At 36.3% G+C, this 25,804-nt stretch overlaps 1 protein-coding gene and 1 non-coding gene across 3 annotated transcripts in view; one reads left to right on the top strand and one right to left on the bottom strand.

Moving 5' to 3' along the window:
• Positions 1-25,804, bottom strand: part of SCML2 (Scm polycomb group protein like 2) — a 126,784-nt gene that overhangs the window by 17,697 nt on the left and 83,283 nt on the right. For both annotated transcript variants that reach the window (XM_077145680.1, XM_077145681.1), the window contains exons 9-11: positions 23,360-23,483; positions 21,005-21,208; positions 20,114-20,296 (exon numbers count right to left, since the gene is read on the bottom strand). In XM_077145680.1, the coding sequence (XP_077001795.1) occupies positions 20,114-20,296; positions 21,005-21,208; positions 23,360-23,483 (511 nt within the window). The remainder of the gene's footprint in view (positions 1-20,113; positions 20,297-21,004; positions 21,209-23,359; positions 23,484-25,804) is intronic.
• LOC143672257 (U6 spliceosomal RNA) lies at positions 19,131-19,237 on the top strand. Its single transcript, XR_013169727.1, has one exon. It is a non-coding gene; the product is annotated as a U6 spliceosomal RNA (small nuclear RNA).

The raw sequence follows: 25,804 nt of genomic DNA, 5'->3' as shown, positions 1-25,804 counted from the left end.
TACCAAACATTCCAAAAAGAACTAACACCAATCCTGCTCAAGTTTTTCCAAAAAATTGAGGAAAAAGGAACTCTACCTAACTCATTTTATGAAGCTAACATCATTTCAATACCAAAACCGGGTAAAAATGCTATAAGAAAGGAAAACAACAGGGCAATCTTTCTAATGAACACACATGCAAATATTCTCAATAAAATATTAGCAAATTGAATCCAACAGCACATTAAAAATATTATACACCATGAGCAAGTGCGGTTTATACCAGGAATGCAAGATTGGTTCAACACAAGAAAATCAATTAATGTAATACAGCACGCTAACAAATCAAAAGGAAAAATCACATGATCATCTCGACTGATGCTGAAAAAGCATTTGACAAAATTCAGCATCCTTTTCTGATAAAAACACCCCAAAAGATAGGAATCAAAGGTAAATATCTCAATATGATAAAGGGAATATATGAAAAACCTATAGCTAGCATATAGTGAGGCTTCTCTAGAGAAACAGAATCAACAGGGAACACTCGCAAATATAAAATTTATAAAAGTGTCTCACGTGACCACGGGAATGCAGAGTCCAAAATCTGCAGGGCAGACTGTGAAGTCAACGACTCTGATGGAGGGTCTGGATGAACTCCACAGTAGAGGCTCGACCAACGAGGCAGGAATAGTGTCTGTCTCTTCCGAATCCTCAAAGGCTTCCCGTGATTAGATTAAGCATCACTCATTGCAGAAGACATTCCCCTTTGGCTGATCACAGATGGAAATCAGCTGTGGATGCAGCTGATGTGATCATGATCTAATTCTATGAAATGTCCTCATTGCAACAGACAGACCAGCACTTGCCCAACCAGACAAACAGGTACCACAACTTGGCCAAGTTGACACATGAACCTGACTATGACAGCCAGCATTGTACTCAATGGAGAGAAACTGAAAGCCTTTCCCCTAAGATCAGGTACAAGACAAGGATACCCACTGTCAACACTATTATTCAACACTGTCCCAGAAGTTCTAGCTAGAGCAATCAGGCAGGACAAAGAAATAAAAGACACCCAAATTGGAAAGGAAGAAGTAGAACTCTCATTATTTGCAGATGATATTATACTTGGAAGATCCTGAGAAATCTACAGCAAAGTTACTTGAGCTAATAAGCAATTTCAGCAAGATGGCAGGATATAAAATTAATGTGCAAAAATCAGTAACATTTCTAAACACAAGCAATGAGCTAGCTGAGGAGTAAGTTAAGGAAAAAATTCCATTCAAAATAGCAACTAAAAGAATCAAATACTTAGGAATAGACTTAACTAGGGATGTAAAGGACTTGTACATAGAAAACTACATAACATTGCTAAAAGAAATCAAAGGAGATCTATATAGGTGGAAAGACATTCCCTGCTCATGGATAGGAAGGTTAAATATAGTTAAGATGTCAATTCTCCCCAAATTGATCTACAGATGCAACACAGTACCAAAATTCCAACAACATACTTTGAAGATTTGGAAAAGCTAACTACCAAATTCATCTGGAAGGGAAAGAGACCCCGAATAGATAAAAACATCCTAAAAAAGAAGAATGAAGTGGGAGGATTAACACTCCCTAACTTTAAAACCTATTATAAATGCACAGTGGTCAAAACAGCATGGTATTGAAACAAAGACAGAAGCAATGACCAATGTAATTGAATTGAGACTGCCGAAATAGACCACCAAATCTATGGGCAACTGCTTTTTGACAAGGCCCCAAAATCCTCTGAACTGGGACAAAACAGTCTTTTCAATAATTGGGCATGGAAGAATTGGATTTTAATAGCCAAAAGAATGAAAAAGGACCCCTATCTTACACCCTACACAGAAATTAACTCAAAGTGGGTCAAACACCTAAATATAAGAACTAGCACCATAAAGCTTCTAGAAGAAAATGTAGGGAAACATCTTCAAGACCCAGTAATAGGAGATAGCTTCCTAAACTTTACACCCAAAGCACAAGCAACAAAAGAAAAAAATAGATAAATGGGAACTCCTCAAAATCAAATGCTTCTGTACCTCAAGACTTTGTCAAAATGGTAAAGAGGAAGCCAACTCAATGGGGGGAAATATTTGGAAATCACATATCAGACAAAGGTTTGATTTCCTGTATGTACAAAGAAATCATACAACTCAACAACAAAAGAACAATCCAATTATAAAATTGGCTGAAGATATGAATAGTCATTTTCCTGAAGAAGAAATACAGATGGCTCAAAAGCACATGAAGAGATGCTCATTTTCACTGGCTATAAGGAAATGCAGATCAAGACTACAATGAGATACCACTGCACACCTATAAGAATGGCTGCTATTACACAAATGGGAAACTATAGATGTTGGAGAGGATGTGGAGAAATTGGGACACTTATGCACTGCTGGTGGGAATGTATAATGGTGCAGCCACTATGGAAGAATGGCGGTTCCTTAGGAAACTAAATATCGAGCTGCCCTATGACCCAGCAATACCACTACTTGGTATCTACCCAGAAGAGCTGAAAGCAATGACACAAACAGACATTTGCACACCGATGTTCATAACAGCATTATTCACAATCACCAAAAGATGGAAAAAAACCAAATGCCCATCAACAGACGAGTGAATCAACAAAATGCGGTATGTACATATGATGGAATATTATGCAGCAGTAAGACAAAATCATGTCCTGAAGCACATGACAAAATGGATGAGCCTTGAAGACATGACACTGAGCGAAATTAGCCAAACACAAAAGGACAGATACTGTGTGAATCCACTTTTATGACGAGCATAAAGCTATAATCAGAGACTTATAATACAGAATATAGGGGACTTAGAGATACATAGAAGCTAGAGATGGATGAACTTAGCTAATGAGGTTGAACTCTAATGTAAACGAACAGATAGGAGCGAAGGTGATTCTCTAGTGGATCTAGAAAGAATACTGCCATACTGAAGATGAACAGGATTCAAAGGGGTTGTATAGACCTACATGACCCACTGACTCACACTAGGAATATGAATGAGTTCTTGTAAGAATGCATAAAGAGTGTTTAAGTCCAGGGTAGAGGGGGAAAACTGCCATTGCATGCTATGAGCTACATTCAAAAGGAAACCATCAGCACTAGCACAGCAACAGCAGAGGTAAATAATGGGATAAGGGACAAGAGTTAAGAGGAAGTTTAGATTTCCTATTTGGTGAGGGTGTGCTTATTGGTTTTCTATCTCTTGGGAACAATGAAATTATCTAAAATTGAGAGTGTTGATGGACTGTGGACAGGGCCCTCTACATAATGCCAGATGAATGCAGGTGGCTGAAGGATGTACTGACTGAGAAGTAGAATGGCAAACGATAGTGTACACTTATGAATGAAGGTTGTGCTGCTACAAAAAGGAACAATGTCGTGAGGCATGCAACAATGTGAATGAACATGTGGGATATTTGGTGAGACAAAATAAGCCAGAAACAAAAAAACAACAATGGTATGGTCACCTTTAGAAAATGCTCATAAGAAAATAGGAGCCTAGATTCTAAGCTTTTAGAGCACACCCATTAAGTCCGGATTGGTGATTATTATTTCTGGATTTTGAGAGGCTGTTTTATATATATAACCCAATATTTAGAGATAAGAACGAAGCCGAACAGGTTGGGGTTAAAGTAATTCAGAACACAGGGCTAAGGAAGACAGTGTCTATATTTTAGAATCACACATACTCTTTGTATCAATGGAAGAAAGGTTTATTTAATCTGGAACTGAAATTTTCTGTAGTGCATAATCTAATTCAACTTATCTGTATAACTCATTTGAACAACTGAAACACAGAGAGCACAGAATGAGAAAGAGGTCCTTTAATCCTGTATAGATTATTATAATGCCTGGAAACATCCTAGAGTATATTAACCAGATAATCAAAAAGTATTGGTCAAGTCCCTTGAGGGAGGGGAGAAAGACTATGGAACTATTAAACCTTACCATCAGGGAATCCCCTGATACTGTGTCAAACTCTAGGGGTACCCAAATCAGTAGGCCATGCCCTTGATCATGAGGCTTACTCTTGTGAAGGTTATGTAGGTCGCATAGAAGCTTAGACTACCTATAAGCATGCCTAAGAGTTACTTCTGGAGGACCTCTGTCGTTCCTCAGATGTGGCCTCAGTCTCTCTAAGCACAACTCTGCAAGTGAAATCATTGCCCCGTTACGTGGGATATGACATTCAAGGGTGAAAGTCTCCATGGCAATGTGGGAGAGGACTCCCAAGGACAAATCCAGACCTGGCACCGTGGGATCAACAATTCCATCCTAACCAAAATGGGGGAAAAGAAGTGTAACTGATAAAGTATCAGTGGCAGAGAGAGTTCAAATAGAGTTGAGAGGCTTTTACACAAGCTTCAGGTAGACCTTGCTACCTATCATAACCTGCCAACCTCCAACCAGGACCATTCCAGCCAACCCTAAAGAACACCTAGGGCAATTTATAAGATTCTACAAGGGTTCCAGGCACTAGAGTAACTTCCCAGAAACCTACAACCTCCAGATGGGTCCCTGGTCCAGATAAGTCTTGAAACCTAGCCCAGCCTCTCCAGAACATCAGATAGTTCCATCTCCCTACCCCATATTAATGACAGACCCTTCCAATATAAAAAATTTAGAACTGCAATAGCCCAAACAACCCCAATGCAAGGTATGGAAAGATCAAAGGTGATGGTGGAATTATACATAGAAGATAGGATTTATTAACAAATAAATATGAATGCTGAATCATTAAATTGATATCTCTTTTAGTCTCCAGTATTTTAGAGCAGCTAGAAGTAAAAACCTAAAATTGTGAAATTTTAACCCATGTCAAAGTCTAAAATATGTTTTACAACTAATTGTGGTGCTGTGCTTGGAAATTTATAGCTTTTATGTATATATGTTATTGTTCACCAAAAAAGAAGGAAAAGAAAGTCGATTGTGATGATAAAAAAAGTATTTAAGCCCTATAGTGGCCTATATTCTGGAGCAGCTAGAAGGAAAAATATGAGGATCGTGTGGTAGCCCATGAGAAACTCTGGTATCTATCCTGTAACCACTTTTTGAAGAGTGCTTTGAAAACTATTGCTTTTTTATTTCTTCACTTTGTATATATGTTATACTAAATAATAAAAAAAGTTAAAAAAATACATAAATAAATAAAAGGGGGAACAAATGTTAACATAAATTGAGTAGACTGAAATACTAGTGATCAATGAAAGGGAGTGGTAAGGGGTATAGAATAAAATAGGGGGAACAAAGGTTAAAATATATTGGGTAGGGTGGTACACTGGTGGCTCATTGGCAGAATTCTTGCCTGCCATGCCAGAGACCTGGGTTCAATTCCCGGTGCCTGCCCATGTATATATGGTACATGGAAATACTAGTGGTCAATGAAAGGGAGGGGTAAGGGGTGTGGTCTGTATGAGTTTTTTCTTTTTATGGAGTGATGAAAATGTTCTAAAAAATGATCATGGTGAATATATACTACTATGTGATGATGTTGTGAGCCATTGATTGTACACCATGTATGGAATGCTTGTATGTTAAGAATGCTCGTGTTTGTATGTTGTTTTGGTTTGTCAATTAAAAAAGTCATCTGATAGGCAACTCTTAGCAATTTAATTACTGATTAATCACCAATGTGTCAAGGAGACCTTTTGCCATTTGAGTTTTATTTTTAGTCATAGACTTCAAAACCAACAGGGAAAACAATTTCAGAGCATGTCAAATATCTCTATAATTAATTAAAACTTATTTAAAAGAGAAGAAATAATTGAATTTTTCATAGACCACCTAACATAGAAACTCTAGTACTAAAGTATAGTTTTCTATAGTTATTTGTTTCTCTCAGAGTCTTAAGAAGATTAGTAAAATCTTTTTCTTTTCCTTGTAATATACTAATGCTTTCTTTATGAAAAGCTTATAAAACTGGAGTATGGTCTAGTATCTGGGGCTTAAATATAATTGACTCAATTCTGCTTCTGGGTAGTATAGTAAGCTGGGGTAGGAAAATGTTTCTGTGGTGATAACATATAAAAGGCCAGATAATTTACAAAATATTTTAAAATTTACAAAATATTTTAAAAGGATCAGAGGAAGGGAATTTCCAGAATAGTAAGGTTCTCTGAAAATCCACTCCTCCATAAACGCACTAACAATAAACTGTCAAAATCAACTTTTTCAAAACTTAAGAAACTAACTAAAGACTTCGACAATCCAATAAGTATTCAAGTAAAATGGCTGAATCTCAGTAAAAACAAATAGCATTCTGACATTTTAATGTACTCTAATATCACTTACCTCTCCCCAGTTTCTCAGTAGCCTTGAAAGCCAACTGTTTCATAATTATGGTAGCTGTGAAAACTAGCAGCGTAGCAGCCACTAAAGGGGCACAATGGGCTTTGAACTCTCAGAAAATCCTATCTCTAGAAAACTGTTGCTACATCTTTATTTGACTTGACACACTCTATGTTTAACAACCCCAACTCTAGAGCATTTTTCTAAAACAATCAGCAACAACTGTGGAACCTTGTAGCTATTTGAGACAACATTACCAGTTGAGGTTAACAAGTGGTTGACCAAAAAAAACTTAAAAGGAAAATCTATGGAATGAGGTGTCTATTAAGGGACTTCAAAAAGCAGTGACATATTTCTGGGAGTCTAGAAGGCCACTTGCATATGCAGGGCTGTGGGCATGCGTAAGAAACATCTGAAGAGGTCCTACTATTTCACCTTTGGCTGACCTTGCAATTCCATACAAAGCAGAGTTATAAACTGCCTGCTGGAGCACTGAAGACACACACACGCACACACACACCCGTTTGGCAAACGTCAGGACACAACACACACATACACACACACACACACACACACCCGTTTGGCAAACGTCAGGACACAACACACACACACACACACGCACACACACACACACCCGTTTGGCAAACATCAGGACACATATTGGTCCGATCATTGAAACGGGAATGGATGGTCTATACACAGGGGGATAAAGTTGATCAATAGAAACTATCCCTGAGGGAGCTCAGACATTGGAATGACTAGACAAAAACTTTAAGTCAGGTATTATAATATGCTCAAAGAAGTAAAAGAAATAATGTCTAATGAAGTAAATAGGTATGAGAATGTTTGATGCCTCATAAAATAAGATATTCAAAAAATACAGACTATTAATAAAGGGATAGAAATTATTGTTTAAAAATAATCAAGTAGGGACTTCCGGAGAAGATGGCGGCTTAGTAAGACGCGCGGGTCTTAGTTCCTCCTCCAGAACAGCTACTAGAGAAGTAGAAACGATTCATAACAGCTCCTGGAGCCACGACAGACACCAAGAAGACAGCGTACCCCATTCGGGAACGGCTGACTGGCTGGGAGAACCCGCTCTGGTGAGATCGCCGAGGGGCGCGGGCTTCCCCGGGCCGGGGTGGCAGGCGGCTGGAGTCGCTCCCTCCCTCCTACCCGAGCTGGCTGGGAGAATTGGACAGGCGGTCCCCTCAAGCCGCGGCGGCTGGCGCCCCCCCATTGGGCGGCCCCCCCAGACCAGCTGGGAGAATTGGATCGGAAATCCCCAAACCGCGGAAAACGGCAACCGGGGTCCCTTCCAAACACGTGGCTTTCCGATCCGGCTGGGAACGATGGATAGACACTTCCCCAAGTCGCGGCGGCTGGAGACCCCCCGCTACGCTTGGTGCCCCAGGCCGGCTGGGAAATTTGGACAGGCATTCCCCCAAACCGCGGAGGGCGGCGACCCTCCCCGTGCGCAGATTCCCGGGCCGGCTGGGAGATTCGGATTGGCACTCTCCCAAGCCGCTTCGGCTGGCGACCCCCCCCCACAGCGAGAGTTTTCCAAAGTTAAAGGAGCCACAGCATCTTTTACTGGTGGGACCCGCAGACAGATGAGCGCCACAAGCGCCACGTACTGGGCAGGATAAGAAAAACAGAACCCAGAGATTTCACAGAAAAATCTTTCAACCTGCAGGGTCTTACACCCAGGGAATTCTGATCAAATGCCCAGACGCCAGCAGAAGATAACGGATCACGCTCAGAAAATTGAAAATATGGCCCAGTCAAAGGAACAAACCAATAGTTCAAATGAGATACAGGAGCTGAGACAACTAATGCTGAATATACGAACAGAAATGGAAAACCTCTTCAAAAACCAAATCGATAAATTGAGGAAGGACATGAAGAAGACATGGGCTGAACAAAAAGAAGAAATAGAAAAACTGAAAAAACAAATCACAGAACTTATGGGAGTAAAGGACAAAGAAGAAAAGATGGAAAAAACAATGGATACCTACAATGGTAGATTTAAAGAGACAGAAGTTACAATTAGTGAATTGGAGGATGGAACATCTGAATTCCAAAAAGAAACAGAAACTATAGGGAAAATAATGGAAAAATTTGAACAGGGGATCAGGAAACTGAATGACAATATGAAGCGCACAAATATACGTGTTGTGGGTGTCCCAGAAGGAGAAGAGAAGGGAAAAGGAGGAGAAAAACTAATGGAAGAAATTATCACTGAAAATTTCCCAACTCTTATGAAAGACCTAAAATTACAGATCCAAGAACTGCAGCGCACCCCAAACAGAATAGACCCAAACAGGCATTCTCCAAGACACTTACTAGTTAGAATGTCAGAGGTCAAAGAGAAAGAGAGGATCTTGAAAGCAGCAAGAGAAAAACAATCCATCACATACAAGGGAAGCCCAATAAGACTATGTGTTGATTTCTCAGCAGAAACCATGGAAGCTAGAAGACAGTGGGATGATATATTTAAATTACTAAAAGAGAAAACTGCCAACCAAGACTTCTATATCCAGCAAAATTGTCCTTCAAAAATGAAGGAGAAATTAAAACATTTATAGACAAAAAGTCACTGAGAGTATTTGTGACCAAGAGACCAGCTCTGCAAGAAATACTAAAGGGAGCACTAGAGTCAGATACGAAAAGACAGAAGAGAGAGGTATGGAGTAAAGTGTAGAAAGAAGGAAAATCAGATATGATATATATAATACAAATGCCAAAATGGTAGAGGAAACTATTATCCAAACAGTAATAACACTAAAAGTTAATGGACTGAATTTCCCAATCAAAAGACATAGACTGGCAGAATGGATAACAACCCAGCAATACCACTGCTAGGTATCTACTCAAAGGACTTAAGGGCAAAGACACAAACGGACATTTGCACACCAATGTTTATAGCAGCATTATTTACAATTGCAAAGAGATGGAAACAGCAAAAATGTCCATCAACAGACGAGAGGCTAAACAAACTGTGGTACATACATACGATGGAATACTATGCAACTTTAAGACAGAATAAACTTATGAAGCATGTAATAACATGGATGGACCTAGAGAACATTATGCTGAGTGAGTCTAGCCAAAAACTAAAGGATAAATACTGTATGGTCCCACTGATGTGAACCGACATTCGAGAATCAACTTGGAATATATCATTGGTAACAGAGACCAGCAGGAGTTAGAAACAGGGTAAGATAATGGGTAATTGGAGCTGAAGGGATACAGACTGTGCAACAGGACTAGATACAAAAACTCAAAAATGGACAGCACAATAATACCTAATTGTAAAGTAATCATGTTAAAACACTGAATGAAGCTGCATCTGAGCTATAGGTTTTTTTTTGTTTGTTTGTTTGTTTGTTTGTGTCTTTTATTATTATTAGTTTTATTTTTTTCTCTATATTAACATTCTATATCTTTTTCTGTTGTTTTGCTAGTTCTTTTCCTAAATCGATGCAAATGTACTAAGAAATGATGATCATGCATCTATGTGATGATGTTAAGAATTACTGATTGCATATGTAGAATGGAATGATTTCTAAATGTTGTGTTCATTTCTTTTTTTCTTTAATTAATAAAAAAATAAATAAATAATCAAGTATATATGTGATCATGTTTTGTTTTTATTTTATTCATTCTGCCAGTCTGCCTTCTAATTGTGATAACACAGAATTTTTATCTACCATCTTGCTATTTTTTTGTATGCTATATGGTGGAATCACATTTCATTCTTTATCTTTGTAAGTATCCCGTTATTGCAGCACCATTTGTTGAATTTTTTGTTTGCTTCCTTGTTTTTTCGTTGGTTTCTTTTGTTTTAAAATAAAGCTTTTTGTGTCCAAAAAAAGAATTCTATATTCAGCAAAAATAATCTTCAAAAACAAATAAGAAAATAATACTCAGATAACACAAAAACGGAGAGAATTCCTCACTAGCAGGATGCATTACAAGAAATATAGACTGAAATGAAAGAACACCAGAACATTACTCAAACCCACATGAGAAAATAAGGAGCACCAATAAAGGTAAATACACAGATAAATAAGAAAATACAATGTAAACATATTGTTGTTTATACCTCTTTTCTTCTCTCTGATTATAAGCTACATAAAGTATAATTATAAAATTGTGTTGTTGGTCTTATAATATCTAAAAATCTAATTTCTATGACAAAAGTACAAAGAAACAGTTTTTACAGAACATAAAATTACGCTGGAATTAATTCAAATCAGATGGTTTTAAACTAAGAGATTAATTATAATCCCCAGGGCAACTACTAAGAAAGTAACTTGAAATACACACTAAAAGAAACAACAAGGGAATTAAAGTTGTATACTAGAAAATATCTACATAATAAAAAAGAGGGCAATAATGGAGAAATAAGACAAATAAGACCTGAGACATACAGAAACAAATAGCAAGATGGTAGATAAAAATTCTATGTTATCACAATTAGAACGCAGACTGGCAGAATGGATAAAATAAAAACAAAACATGATCCACATATATATTTCCTACAAGAGACACACAATGTATTCAAAGACACAAACAGACTGAAGTAAAAGGATGGAAAAAGATATACCACACAACCCAAAAAAGAGGTGGAATATACTTCTATCAGACAAAATAAACTTTAATACAAAAATTCCTCTCAAGTGCACATGTAACATTCTAGAGAAAAGACAGACTATATATTAGGCAAAAAAACAAATCTTAATAATTTTTTAGAAGGAATGAAATCATACAAAGAATGTTTTTCATCCACAGTGGAAAGAAATTAGTAATCAATAACAAGGACATCTGGTAAGTTCACAAATATCTGGAAATTAAACAACACAGACCTAAATAACCAATGGATCAAAGAAGAAATGACAAGGAAAACAGAAAATACTTTGAGATGAATAAAAATGAAAACACAATATACCAAAACTTATAGATGCAGCTAAAGCAAGGCTGAGAGTGAAATTTACAGCTGTAAATGGTATTACAAAAAAAGCAAGTTCTCAAGTCAATCTAAACCTTCCACTTTATAGTAAAAGAGGAAACTAAATTGAAAGCAAGCAGAAGGAAGAAATAATAAAGATCAGAATACAAGTAAATGAAATAAGAAACAGAAAAACAATAGAGAGAAATCAACACAATCAAAAGTTGGTTCTTTGAGATAATCAACAAAATTTACAAAACTTTAGCTAGATTGACCAAGAAAAGAAGATAGAAGACTCAAATTACTAAAAGCAGAAATAAAAGTAAGACCATCACCCACGGAACTTACAGAAATAAACAGAATTATAAGAGAATACCATGAACAACTTCGTGTCAACAAATTAAAAATCTAGATTAAATAGATACCTAGAACGACACAAACTATGGAGAGTGACCTAAGAAGAAATAGAAAATCTGAATAGATCAATAACAAGTAAAAAGACTGAATAAGTAATTTAAAAAAAAACTTCCCATAAAGAATCCAGATAGCTTCACTGGTAAATTACACCAAACATCTAAAGAATTAACACCAATTCATCACAATCTCTTCTGGAAAACAGAAAAGAACATTACCTTATTCATTTTATGAGGCCAGTACCAACACCGAAGACATTAAAAGAAAATAAGGACTAATAACCCTTATGACTATAAATGCAAAAGTCAACAAAATATTAATAACTGAATCTAGCAATATGTAGAAAGGATTATATACCATGAAGAAGTGGGAATTATCCAGAAACACAAGGTTGGTTTAAGATATAAAAATCAATTAATATACCATATTAATAGAACAAATGACAAAAACCACATGATCATCTCAATAGATTTATAAAAGCCATAGACAAAACCTTTCCATGATAAAAACACTCAGCAAACTAGGAATAGAAGGGAGTTTTCTCACCATGATAAAGAGTATTACAAAAAACTCACATGGCAGGTAACAGTGGCTCAGTGACAGAGTTGTCGCCTGCCATGCTGGAGACCCAGGTTTGATTATCGGTGCCTCCCACGTAAAGGAAAAAAAAAAAACACACAAAACAAAACTCACAGCTAGCATCATGCTTAATGATGAAAATGATTAAAGATTGAAAGCTTTCCCCCTCAGATCTGAATTCACTCCATCTGGCTCCTTGACACAGCATACCCTAATGGGGAAAAAAGGAAAGGCTAAAGCCTTACAGAAGAAAAAGTGGAGGTGGTGGTGTTAAATTGAACTGGCTGTGAGACAGGACGGATCCTAGAACTCATAAATGTTAAGAAAAAGGGGGCACTGAATAAGGGAGAGAATTTTAAACAAATCATAGGAGTTGGGAAGAAAATTCTGCACAAAAACAAACAAAACAGGCTGAACTGAAGACAGAAAAATACCAGGTAGGAAACTTCTGTCCCGGACTCGCCAGTCCTCTTTTCCCCCTCACTAGGTCCCTTGCAGTTAGGGAAGTGCATAGAGGCAGTGGCAGGTATCCCTCCCACCTCTCACCAGGGACACAGACTATAAAAACACTCACAGTATGAGTTAGATCACCATGCATATCCAGACACAGGGATCCAAGTTCAGAGAGTCCTAGGGCAGAATACAAGCAGCTGAGGAGTACTGAATACAAAAGGACCCCAAGGTGGAGTTTTCAAAATGAAGGATTAGAGAGTAAGTGGCAGAACCTACTTCTCTCCCAAAAACAGCTAGTAGCCAGGCAGAAATTGTCTGAATCAACTGTTTGGGGATCCAGGAAACAGGGAGATCAGTACAATGTCCAGGGAAGTGTGGGACGAAGAGACTCAGAAATCGTGGCCACAGACTCCTGGTGTCCATCTACCATCCTTGAAGGTAGCATCAGTGGGCAGTCCCTACCCCTTGCCTCAGAGGGGGGCTGTAGACTAGGGTGGCTGTACGAGTTCTCCACCCCAAGTACAGAGGGGGACACAGCCCAACACTGAGCCAGATATTGGCCAGCAAAGTAAGAACACGGGATCCCAGCAGTTTCAGCCCCTCCCAGATAGATGCCGCTGGGCATGAACTGTTTCAACATCATTAGAGGTGGGCTTGGAGGAGAACAAGAAGGCGAAGAATATGATCTGCTGGACAGGCCAGAAAGTACAGGGGAAAAAGGGCTTTTGGGATTCCTTAGACCCAACTGCAGAGCCCACTGGATCTGGTCTACACCCACTACACAGATACCCGGACCTGTTTTGGTTGGGAAATAATGATGATTCAACTGTCAAAGAACCTTGATATAAACCAAAGCAACAGCAAAATTGTAAACAAGAGAGAGAGAGAAAGAGACCTTCAGGATAAACCCATCAGATGATAAAATATCAGCAAAATATAACAAGGCATACTAAAACACAGAAAAATATGGCCCAGCTAAAGGAACAAATTAAAAAGTCAGAGGAGACACAGAATATGGAGGTAAACAAAGATGTTTAAACAAATCTCCTAAACAAATTCAACGAGATGGCTAAAGAGATAAAGGATACTAAGAAGACACTGGTGAGCATAAAGAACTTGAAAGAATACACAGAAAAATAACAGATATTACAGAAATGAAAGACACCATAGATGAAATTAAAAATATACTAGAGGGCTGTGCAATGGTGGCTCAGTGGCAGAATTCTCGCCTGCTATGCCGGGGACCCAGGTTCGATTCCCAGTGCCGACGCATACCAAAAAAAAAAAAATACTAGAGACATACAATAGCAAATATGAAGAGGCAGAAGAAAAGATCAGCTAGAGACAGAGCAACCAAATTCTGACAAAAAAAAAGGAAAAACTTGAACAAGGTCTCAGGAAAAAAAACTAACAATACAAAGCACACAAACATGTGCATCATGGGTGTCCCTGAAGAAGAAAAGGGCCAGGAAGAATATTTGAGGAAATAATGGCTGGAAATTTCCCAGCCCTTATAATTACCTAAATATGCAAATCAAAGAAGGCCATTCTGCCTGTTTCAATCTGTGGTAGACCCCAGAAAAGATATGTCCTTTAATCCTCATTCAATATTGCTGGCTAGGAGCTTTTTGGTTGTTCCCATGGAGATGTAACTCACCTGATTAGGTATTAACTTTTGATTAGAGGGAGATGTGACTCCACCCATTCCAGATGGGCCTTGACTGGAAACCTTTACAAGAGGAAATATTTTGGAGAGAGTCCCTTTTAGAGTATTGAGAATCACAGAGACTACACAGCCTGAGACCTTTGGAGATGAAGGAAAACGTCCCCAGGATAACTTCATGAAACAAGAAGCTGGGAGAGAGAGCTATAGACACTGCCATGTTCACCATGTGCCTTTCCAGTGGAGAGAGAAACCATGAATGTCATCGGCCTTCTTGAACTAAGGTATCTCTCCCTGGATGCCTTAGATTGGACATTTCTATAGCTTTGCTTTAGTTGGGACATTTTCACAGCCTTAGAACTGAGAACTTGCAACTTAATAAATTCCCCCTTTTAAAAGCCATTCTGTTTCTGATATATTGCATTCCAGCAGCCAGCAAACTAGAACATCCATCATATTCCAAACAGAATAAAAAAGAATAGACCCACTCAAAGACACATACTAATGAGACTTTAAGGGGCCAAAGAGAAAGAGAATTCTGAAATTAGCAAGAAAAAAAGCAATTCACCACATACAAGGAACTACAATAAGACTAAATCCCAATCTCTCATTAGAAGAAACAATACAGGTGGGAAGGCAGTGATAAAATACATTTAGGATACTGAAAGAGTAAAATTGCCACCAAGAATTCTTTATCTAGCAAAGCCGTCCTTCAAAAATGAGGGAGAGTTTAAAATATTCATAGATAAACAGAAGCTGAGAGAGTCTGTTAACAGGAGACCTGCCCTATAAGAAATATTAAAGAGAATTGTGCTGGCTGAAAAGACAAGACTGGAGTGAGAGGACTGGAGGAGAGAAGAGAAATGAAGGTTATTATATGGATAATTAAAAGAAGGAAAAACAGATCTGACAAAAGCCAAAGGATAAAACGGTTGAAGTAAGTATTGCTTTTACAGTAATAACACTGAATGTTAATGGATTAAACTCCCCAATCAAAAGACACAGATTAACAGAATGGATAAAAAATATATAATCCCTCTATATGCTGTTTACAAATGAGTCATTTTACCCAGTGCCTGCCCATGTAAAAAAACAAAAAACAAAAAACAAAAAACAAATGACTCATTTTAGACCCAAAATACAAATAGGTTGAAAGTGAAAGGATAGAAAACAATTATCTCATGCAAGTAGTGACCCAAAAAAGCTATGGTAAGTATGCTAAATGAAAAACACATTACAAAAACAAAAGAAGGATATAATATATTAATAAAAGGGGCAACTCACCAAGAAGAAATAATCATCATAAATATCTATGCACATATCAAGGTGCCCCAAAGGACATGAGGCAAACTCAGGCAAAACTGAAGGGAGTATTAGACGCCTCTAAAGTAATAACTGGAGACTTCAATACACCACTCATCAATAAATAGAACATCTATATGGAAGATCAATAAGGAAACAGAGAACATGAGTAATATGATAAATGAACTAGAACAGACATATACAGAACACTGTACTCCAAAACAGCAGGATAGGCATTATTCTCAGGTGCACACGGATTGTTCTCCAGGTCAGACAACAAGCTGGGTCACAAAACAAGTCTCAAATTTAGAAAGACTGAAATCATACAAAGCATATTCTCTGACCATGACGGAATGAAGCTGGAAATCAATAACAGTGGAAGAATGGGAAAATCCACAAATATATGGAAGTAAACAAGGCTCTCTTAAACAATCAGTAGATTTTAAAGAAGAAGTTGCAAAGGAAATCAGTATCTTGAAATGAATGAAAACAAGAACACAACATATCAAAACTTATGGGATGCAGTGAAGACAGTGCTGAGAGGGAAATTTATAGCCTTAAATTATATAAGAAAGAGCTAAAACCAAAGACCTAACTGCACATCTGGAGAAACTAGAAAAAGAACAGCAAATTAACTCCAAAGCAAGTAGAAGGAAAGAAATAAAGATTGGAATAGAAATGAATGAAATCAAGAATTAAAAAAACACCACAGCAGTAATAAAACCAAAATTTGGTTCTTCGTAGAGATTAATATAAATTGGCAAATCTTTTAACTAGTCTGAGAAAGAAAAAAAAAAAGAGAAGACAAAAATAAATTAAAAATGAGAGTAGGGGACATAACTACTGACCCCACAGAAATAAAAATGGATCATAAGAGGAAACTAAACTACTTATGCCAACAAAATAAATAACCTAGATGAAATGGACAAAGCCATAGAAACACACAGTCAACCTACATTGACTCTATAAGAAAGAGAAGATTTCAACAGACCAATTACAAGCAGAAATTGAATCAGTCATCAATAACCTCCTAACAAAGAAAAGCCCAGAATTCCCCTATGGCTTCACAGGGGGAATTCTACCAATCATTCCTAAAGAATTAATACCAAATCTGCTCAAACTTTTCACAAAAAATGGAAGAGGAGGGAACATTACCTAACTCATTCTATGGGGCCAACATCACACTAATACCAAAGCAAGATAAAAATGCTACAAGAAAAGAAACCTACAGAACAATTTCTCTTGTGAACATAGATGCAAAAATCCTCTACCAAATACGTGCCACTCTAATGCAAGAGCACATTAAAGGAATTATATACCATGATCAAGTGGGTTTGATCCCAGGTATGCAAGGGTGGTTCAACATGTGAAAATCAATTAATATAATACGTCACATCAACAAAATGAAGAAAGAAAAACCACATGATCATCTCAATTGATTCAGAGGTCACTAGACAAAATTCAGCATCCTTTCTGGATAAAACACTTATAAAAATAGGAATAAAAGGAAACTTTAATATGATAAAGGACATATATGAAAAACACAGATAACATCATAACCAATGGTGAAAGAATGAAAGCTTTCCCTATAAGATGTGGAACAAGACAAGGATGTTCACTGTCACTACTGTGAAGCAATAGCATACTGTAAGTCCTAGATAGAACAATTAGTAAAAAAAAAAAAAAGGAAATAAAAGGCATTCAAATTGGAAGGAACAACTGGAAACCACGTATCTGATAAGAATTTACAATCCAGAATTATATAAAGTCATCCTATAACTCAACAAAAGGACAAACAACCCAATTTAAAAACTGGCAAATATTTCAATAGATGTTTCTCCAAAGAGGATATATAAATGGCTAAAAATCACATGAAAAGACGTTCAACATCACCAACTGTTAGGAAAATGCAAATCAAAACCACAATGAAATATTATTTCCCACCCACTAGAATAACCATGATTAAAAAAAAAACAAAAAATTACAAGTGTTGGAAAGGTTGTAGGGAAATGGGAACACTCATTCATTGCTGGTGGAAATGTAAAATGGTGCAGCAGCTGTGGAAGACAGTTTTGCAGTTCCTCAGGAAACTAAGCATAGAATTACCATATGACTTGGTAATCCTGCTACTAGGTATATGTCATGGTTAGGGACAGGTGTCAACTTGGCCATGTTGTGGTACCTGTTCGTCTGATTGGGTAAGCACTGGCCTGTCTGTTGCAATGAGGACATTTCATAGGATTAGGTTATGATCACGTTAGCTACATCCACAGCTGATTCCATTTGTGATCAGCCAAAGGGGAGTGTCTTCTGCAATTAGTGATGCTAAATGCAATCATGGGAAGCCTTTTAAGGAGGACTCAGAGGAGATAAGTTGCATTCCTGCTTTGGCTGGCGAGCCTCTCCTGTGGAGTTCATCCAGGCCATCCATTGGAGTCATCAGCTTCGCAGCTTGCCCTGTGGATTTTGGACTCTGCGTTCCTACGGTCACGTGAGACACTTTTATAAATTTTATATTTGCAAGTGTTCCCTGTTGATTCTGTTTCTCTAGAGAACCCTAACTAATACAGTATATAACCAAAAGAACTGAAAGCAGGGACTTGAACAGATATTGCACACAGATGTTCATAGCACCATTATTCACAACTTCCCAAAGATGGAAGCAATCCAAGTGTCCATCAACCAATGAACGGATAAATAAAATGTAATATATACAATGGTACACACAATTATTCAACTGTAAAAAGGAATGAAGTCCTGATACATGCGACAACATGGATGAACCTTGAGGACATTATGCTGCACATGAAATAAGTCGGACACAAAAGGACAAATACTATATGATCTCACCAATATGAACAAATTATGATAAGCAAACTCATGGAGATAAGTTATCAGGAGATAGATTAGAGTAGAGAATGGGGAGCTGATGCTTATAGAATTTCTATTAAGGTTGAATGTAAAGGTTTGCAAATGGATGTGGTGATGGTAGCACATTATTTTGAATATAATTAACAGCGCTGAACTATACATGTGAATGTGGTTGAAAGGGAAAGTTCTGGGTCATAGAAGTTACTAGAGTGAAAATTAGAAGATAAAAAATAGGAGTGTATACCACAGTGAACCCTGCTGTCGACGATGAACTGAGGTTAATAGTACAAGAATAGAAAGTTCTTTCATGAATTATAATACATGTATGACACTATTACAAGATGTTAATAAAAGGGTGGTATATGGGAAAAAGACACATATAATCTATGGATTATAGTTAATAGTATTATTTCAATACTTTTAATCAATTGCAAGAAAGTTACCACACTAATGCAAAGTGTCAACAATAGGGGGGGTATTTAGGAATGCTATATTTTTATATGACTTTTCTATAAACCTACAACTTTTCTAATTAAAAAAGTAACAACAATTTTTAAAACATTATGCTAGGTGAGTGCTCTTTTCAGCAGCACATATACTAATATTGGAACGATACAGAGAAGATTAGCATGGCCCCTGTGCAAGGATAACATGCAAATTAGTGAAGCCTTCCATATTAAAAAAAAGATAAAAAACATTATGCTAGGTGAAAGAAACCAGACACAAAGTGCTACATATTGCATGATTCCATTTATATAAAATGTAAATATAAATAAATCCATAGAGGCAAAAATAGTTCACTGGTCATGTAGGCCTGGGACAGGATAGAGAGACGGAGACTGCTAGAGGGTATGGGGTTTTTCTTTTTGGAGTAATGAAAATGTTCTAAAATTCATTGTGGTGATGCATGCACAACTCTGTGATTATATTAAAAGCCACTGATCATACACTTTGGAGGGACTGTATGGTATGTGAATAATCTCAATGAAACAGCTTTAATAACAACAACAAAAAACAGCTGATAGAGCTTTTTTTGTTTCAGGGCCCAGAAGCAAAAACCCACCTTTGGTTCTGTAGAAGTACCTTATACCTACCCTCTTAATCAGTTTGGGATTCTTATGAAAGAAAGGTGACCATGGCTCAAACGTTAAATTGGAGATTACTCATTGGTCACCACCTTGATGAGTACAACAAAAATATTATCTTTATAGCTGTTGGGCTCAAAATGCTTTCTTTACTTCTAGGATTATAAAGGATAATAACTTTAAAGTCATACTTTAATCTAACAGAAAATATGTAACTCTGTTATCTAGTCAGAAAGAAATGAAACAACCTATTGGTTTTGATTCTTAAGTTCATTATGAATACAACAGGAAATTACTCTCCCATTTTGAATGAAAAAAACTCTATATTATACATTTCTAATGAATTGATTGTGGCTAAAATATTTACATTAAGAAAGACATAGAAAGAACTCTGAATTTCACAAGATTCTCGTTAATCATGAAATTTAATATAAAACAGAAGCATAGTATAAAAATTCACAATTTCTCTCACCTGATTTATTTTTATCATGCTCTGCAGGGGCAGGAGTATTAACCTTATAAGAGCTAAAAGGCTGGCTACCCAAAAGGTTATCACACTGCAGGCTGTGGCAGAAGTTCTCAAGAAAGCGAAGAGCAAACGATGCGCTATTCACGGGGGGGAGTTGGATGGAATGATTTTCCCCATCAAAGTAGGCTATCAGAGGACAAAAAGATGATGTCAAACTTACCTCCAAGAAAGTTGAGACATACATACTAACAAAAAAAGCCCTTAGTCTACAAAATGTATTATAAGCTTAATTTATGGTTTTTATAATTCATAAAATAAAATTATAAAAGTTCCTCTTATTCAGACCCAACAGCCAGTATTGTAAATGCATTCTCATTTTTAAATGTTTATAAACAGCTGATCTATAATAACCCTTTTATTCCAAATATTTCATGGGTACAAATGTTACGATATCTGATCACACAGTCATGGAAGCCAGCTACACCCTCTTAATGATTTCTTGAATCACACTGTTATTTATAGCTTCTTACTGATTAGTGTGTTTCCTATAAAAATTAAAAAGCATAACCAAACAAGGTACTTTATCTATAGTGAGTTTAATACAGCACAAAAAAGGAAGTATCTTTTCCTTTCACTTCAATTTAGAGAATTACACTGGCATTGTTTGTCTATTTTGAAAGTAAAGTTAAATTTTTCAAAGTATATATTATAACATGTTAAAAAGTAAAAATACATTATAACTATCACATAAATATAATAAATATCCTGTTTTAAATAGTTAATAGGATGTAAATATTATATAAAAGACAGTCTATATCTTGTAAGAGTCTTGCCTTCTAGAAACCTAAAATCAAATTTGGAAAAGAAGTTAAATAAAGGATCAGATGAGTATACCACTTATCACTTCTCCTCCACGATTATCTGGCTTAAGGAATCCAAAAACAGTCTTGGTTTGAAAGGCACAATCCACACAGGCTTGTACAGTGCGCCGGAGGACCACATTCACGGGGCCTGGGCCAAAGTGATCAGGCAGGTGCTGGATTTTGTTCTGATCCAGGTGAGGGCCAGGGTTTCCATGTTTGTTTACATAGACACAGACTTGGGGAAAAATGTGAATATACATATAATAAACAATGAGATTTACTCTGTCCCACTAGCCACTTCACTCCTTCAAAGAAATTCTAAGTATAGTTACTATCAATGATGATTTCTGCTATCTAAAAATATGTATGTAAAAATATCTTCACATTTGTGTAAAGCTATTAAACATACAAAGAAATAATCAAAATGCTTACTCAATTTCCTAGAATTTTGCCTAAACTGATCAGACCAAAAACTGTATTTTTAGTAGCATACAAAACAACCCTTCATATAATTCTACATTATATAAAATGGCATAAAGGTAAATCAATATTTTCATCTTTATGAAAATTTTTTTTAAACTGGTCATGTTTGGACATTTCTTTGGGGACTGAATTTATTTTAAATCACCAATATTACACTTCAACTGTATTTTCTAATGTCACCAAATAACCTAAGGCAAATGTCACAGTAAGTTCTAACAATATAGACTAATGTATTTCATTAATTTTAAGAAACTAAGAACGTTCCTTCTATATATGCTGAGGTTCACTGTAGAAATTCAAAAAAATAAAATGAACTCTTTCCTTAGTATAATAAAAGCATATGATATAGAGAAGCAAGTCATTTATAACCATATAAATGTCAAGATTCAATAATTTTTCTTCATTGAAAATCAACAAATGCAAATCAACAGCATGATGATAAATTACTAAACATAAAATATATTGGCCCCTAAATCTAGGAGCACGTTATTTTTATCTATTACTTAATTTAACAGCGCAAATTTTCATATATACAATTTATATTTAGTATAATAAAATCCCATTAAGCTCACTTTTACTTTGTTGAAATATATAATAATTGAACTTTGTGAGAATAGCCAGAGGAAGGATGGACTCTCACAGAAATCGAAAAGTCACTAAAAACGCAATCTGTCAATGTGACCATGTGATTATGAAAACCTTGTGTCTGTGCTCCTTTTATCCAGGGTATGGACAGATGAGTAAAAAAAATTAAGGATAAGATATAAATAAATAATAGGGGGGCATAAAGGGTAAAAAATTAAATAGATTGAAACACTAGTGGTTAATGAGAGGGAACGGTAAGGGGTATAGGATGCATGAGTTTTTCTTTTTATTTCTTTTTCTGGAGTGATGCAAATTGTTCTAAAAATGATCATGGTGATGAATACAAAACTATGCAATGAAAAAAAAACTCAACTTGTGGTGCTAATGTCATGGACAAATTTCTAATGAACACAAGTGAACTTAAACCAGGATTTCAATGTTTTATCTTCTTTGTATTTTATTCATTTAGCTAAGTCTCTCCTCATGGATCAAAAATCAGAAATAATAAACTGACAAAGAAAGGTATGCAACAATTTTTTCTTTTGAGTGATTTTTGTTTTAATAAAATTTAATTATAATTTTTCCTCAAGAAAGAAAAAACCAGAGTGAAAGAGTGTAAAGGAGATAACGAGAATCTAGAAGAGGAAGAAATAGAACACACTTTGTAAAACAGGAAAAGAATAAGATAATGTGCAGGAGTTGATGAATACAAAGGATTTATTTGTCTGGGTCCAAGTCATTACATATTCTGCAATAGCAGAGAATAATTTAAAATCCCCATGCCCTTTGACAGACAAGAACCTGTCAAGAAAAGATACCTTTTTTTTTTACATGGGCAGACACTGGATATCAAACCCCGGTCTCTGGCATGGCAGGTGAGAATTCTACCTGCCACTGTGGCCTGCCCCCAAAAAGATACTTTTAAAAGTTATTTAATAATGAAATGTGACTCTGCCAAACAGCATACAAAAAAAAAGTTATTTAAAAACATTTTGAGGTAGTTTTTAAAACACATACCATATGTACAAAATAAACTGTGAAACAAGATAAAGCGAAAACAAGAATATATTTGACAATTATGCAAATTTTATAAACCTTAACTTTAAGGGCAATGAATTTTCAAATGACTCATGTATTTAAACACATTGTTTAACATCACTTTGAACAATCAGAATTTCAAAAAACTTTGTGTGAAAATGCTAAGAAGTGTTTACTAGTATCATCTTTCTTCCCTCTTATACTTCATTTCCAGGACCTCAAAGACACTGAAAATAATATAAAAGATAAGTAACTTTGTACTCTTAATATACTAATTTACCTGTAGACATCACTATTTTAGATGGCCCAGGAATGGCATCCCTATGCTGTAGAGAGGCATGTTCTCTGAGCAGGAAATTTAAAGAAGCTGTAGATGTAGAACACAGAACAGGAAGAATTTTTTCCTGTTTAAAAAAAAAACATACAAATATACATTACCCTTAAAAGATTTCTAAATAAGGAAGTAGGAAAGTTATGTGCGTTACTGGCTCATAAAATTATCAGTCATTAGAAGTCCTCTGGGTTGAAAAGCCCTGTGTGTGTCCAGTCCTGCAGTTCTTCCATGCTGCATTCCTCAGAGAGGCCTGGGAGCTGTCCACGTGAGGGAGGAAGAGGGCAAAAAGGCTGGGATTTCCAGCCTTACCCTTGCTCCAAGAGATCATATCCTTAGCCAAAATAGTTCACTCTGGAAAACAGGCTCCCTGTATGACACTTTTTTTCACACAGCAAAAGAAAAGTCTGTATACCTCTAATCCAGAGCAATACAACCAATGGAAAAAACAACAAGGCAGAGGACAGGGCTTATCTTTAGAAAGCAACCACTTATCTAGCCTTTACTGTATCTAGCCTTTATTTCGCCATTTTACATACAAGAAATGTGATAAAACTATGGCTTTGAGCTGTCATTTGGGTTCACAGTGTACTAGTAAATCAAGTTATTTTCACATATCAAATTACAATTATTGTGTTGATATAAACTTGTTTGTTTTGTATTTTAAAATTCGGAAATTTATTGTGACTTGAGACCTACCAAGACAGAATGTCTGCATTAACACTGCAAATGAAACAAAGCACACTTACCTAGAAAATGTGCTTCTATATGTCAATGAGAGATGACAAAGGAGACAGTATATTACAGGAATAATTCTTACTCTAACTCAAAGACTTTCCAAATAACTAAACAATAAACATGGCAATACTGAAATGGGGATATAGATAACTGTATGAGTATCATCTTTTTATGATGAATTAATGAATCTAAAGAAAATTAAGGTGAACTGAAATGCTTCCATTGAAGTAAAAGTTTGTTTTTTAAAAAGTTACAGCCCTTGATCCCTCCCACCCCCAAAGCAATGTTTTAAAAAAGATCTCTTCCAAGTATCAAATTAATGTAGGAAAAGAAGTCTAAGAAACTATTTAGAACTTTCTCATCTCTTCACAATTTACCAACTAATCATAAAAGACCTTTCCAGCAGCTGGAAAATCTGCATTAAACATATGCACAATGACATCCTTGTCATTTAAACTCAAATATTATTTCACTTTAAATTGTCACTAGCTTCTCTTAATTTTATGTAGCTTATCTTTTTTGTTTTTTTTTTTTACATGGGCAGGCGCTGGGAATCAAACCCAGGTCCTCGGGCATGGCAGGCAAGAACTCTTACCTGCTGAGCCACCATGGCCTGCCCAAAGATTTTTTTTTTTTTTTTTTTTATACATGGGCAGGCACTGGGAATCGAACCCGGGTCCTCTGGCATTCCAGGCAAGCGTTCTTGCCTGCTGAGCCACTGTGGCCTGCCCTATGTGTAGCTTATTTTTAATTAAAAATTGTGTTAATTTACATTAGAACGATCTATTTTATTTTTTCAATGTTTTTAATTTTATATTTGAATATTTAGTTTTATTGACTTTTTATTAATTTATAAATTTTAAATGCTTTAAACATAAAAATACCAATGTTAATGTATTATTCAATAAAAAATGGTATTGTCATTTGCTTCATATAGCAGATATTAGTTGAAACAAAACAAAATTTTACAGGTATTGATCAATATCAGATGACTGAACTCAGAAGTGTTTAAGGTAATATTATTGAAATTTGTTCCACAAAAACCTGGGAAGTTCAGGTTCATCCACTTATTTTCAATCTGCCTATGTCTTTATATTTAAAGTTCATCTCTTGTAAACAGCATATATTTGGGTCTTTTAAAAAAATCTATTTTGATCATCTCTGGCCTTTAATTGGAGAGTTTAGGCCATTAACTTTTTGAAAATAATTGTACTATTAACTATAGTCCATTGTTTATAACAGGGTTTCTGTTGTACAGTCTTATGGGTTTTTCTTTTAATTTTTATTCTAGTAACATATATGTTCTAGTTTGCTAGCTGCCGGAATGCAACACACCAGAGACGGATTGGCTTTTAATAAAAGGGGCTTTATTTTGTTGGTTCTTCAGAGGAAAGGCAGCTAACTTTCCACTGAGGTTCTTTCTTACATGGAAGGCACAGGATGGTCTCTGCTGGTCTTCTCTCCAGGCCCCTGGGTTCCAACAACTTTCCCCGGGGTGATTTCTTTCTCCATCTCCAAGGGCCCGGGCTGAGCTGCAAGTGCTGAGATGAGGAATGCCAAGCTGCTAGACTGTGCTACATTGCGTTCTCTCATTTAAGCACAAGCCAATTAAGTTAAACGTCACTCATTGCAGCAGACACGCCTCCTAGCCGACTG

Source organism: Tamandua tetradactyla, chromosome X, assembly GCF_023851605.1.
Source record: "Tamandua tetradactyla isolate mTamTet1 chromosome X, mTamTet1.pri, whole genome shotgun sequence".
NCBI lineage: Eukaryota > Metazoa > Chordata > Mammalia > Pilosa > Myrmecophagidae > Tamandua > Tamandua tetradactyla.
Note: the sequence above shows the minus strand (reverse complement) of the source record. Positions and strands in the feature narration are given on the sequence as shown.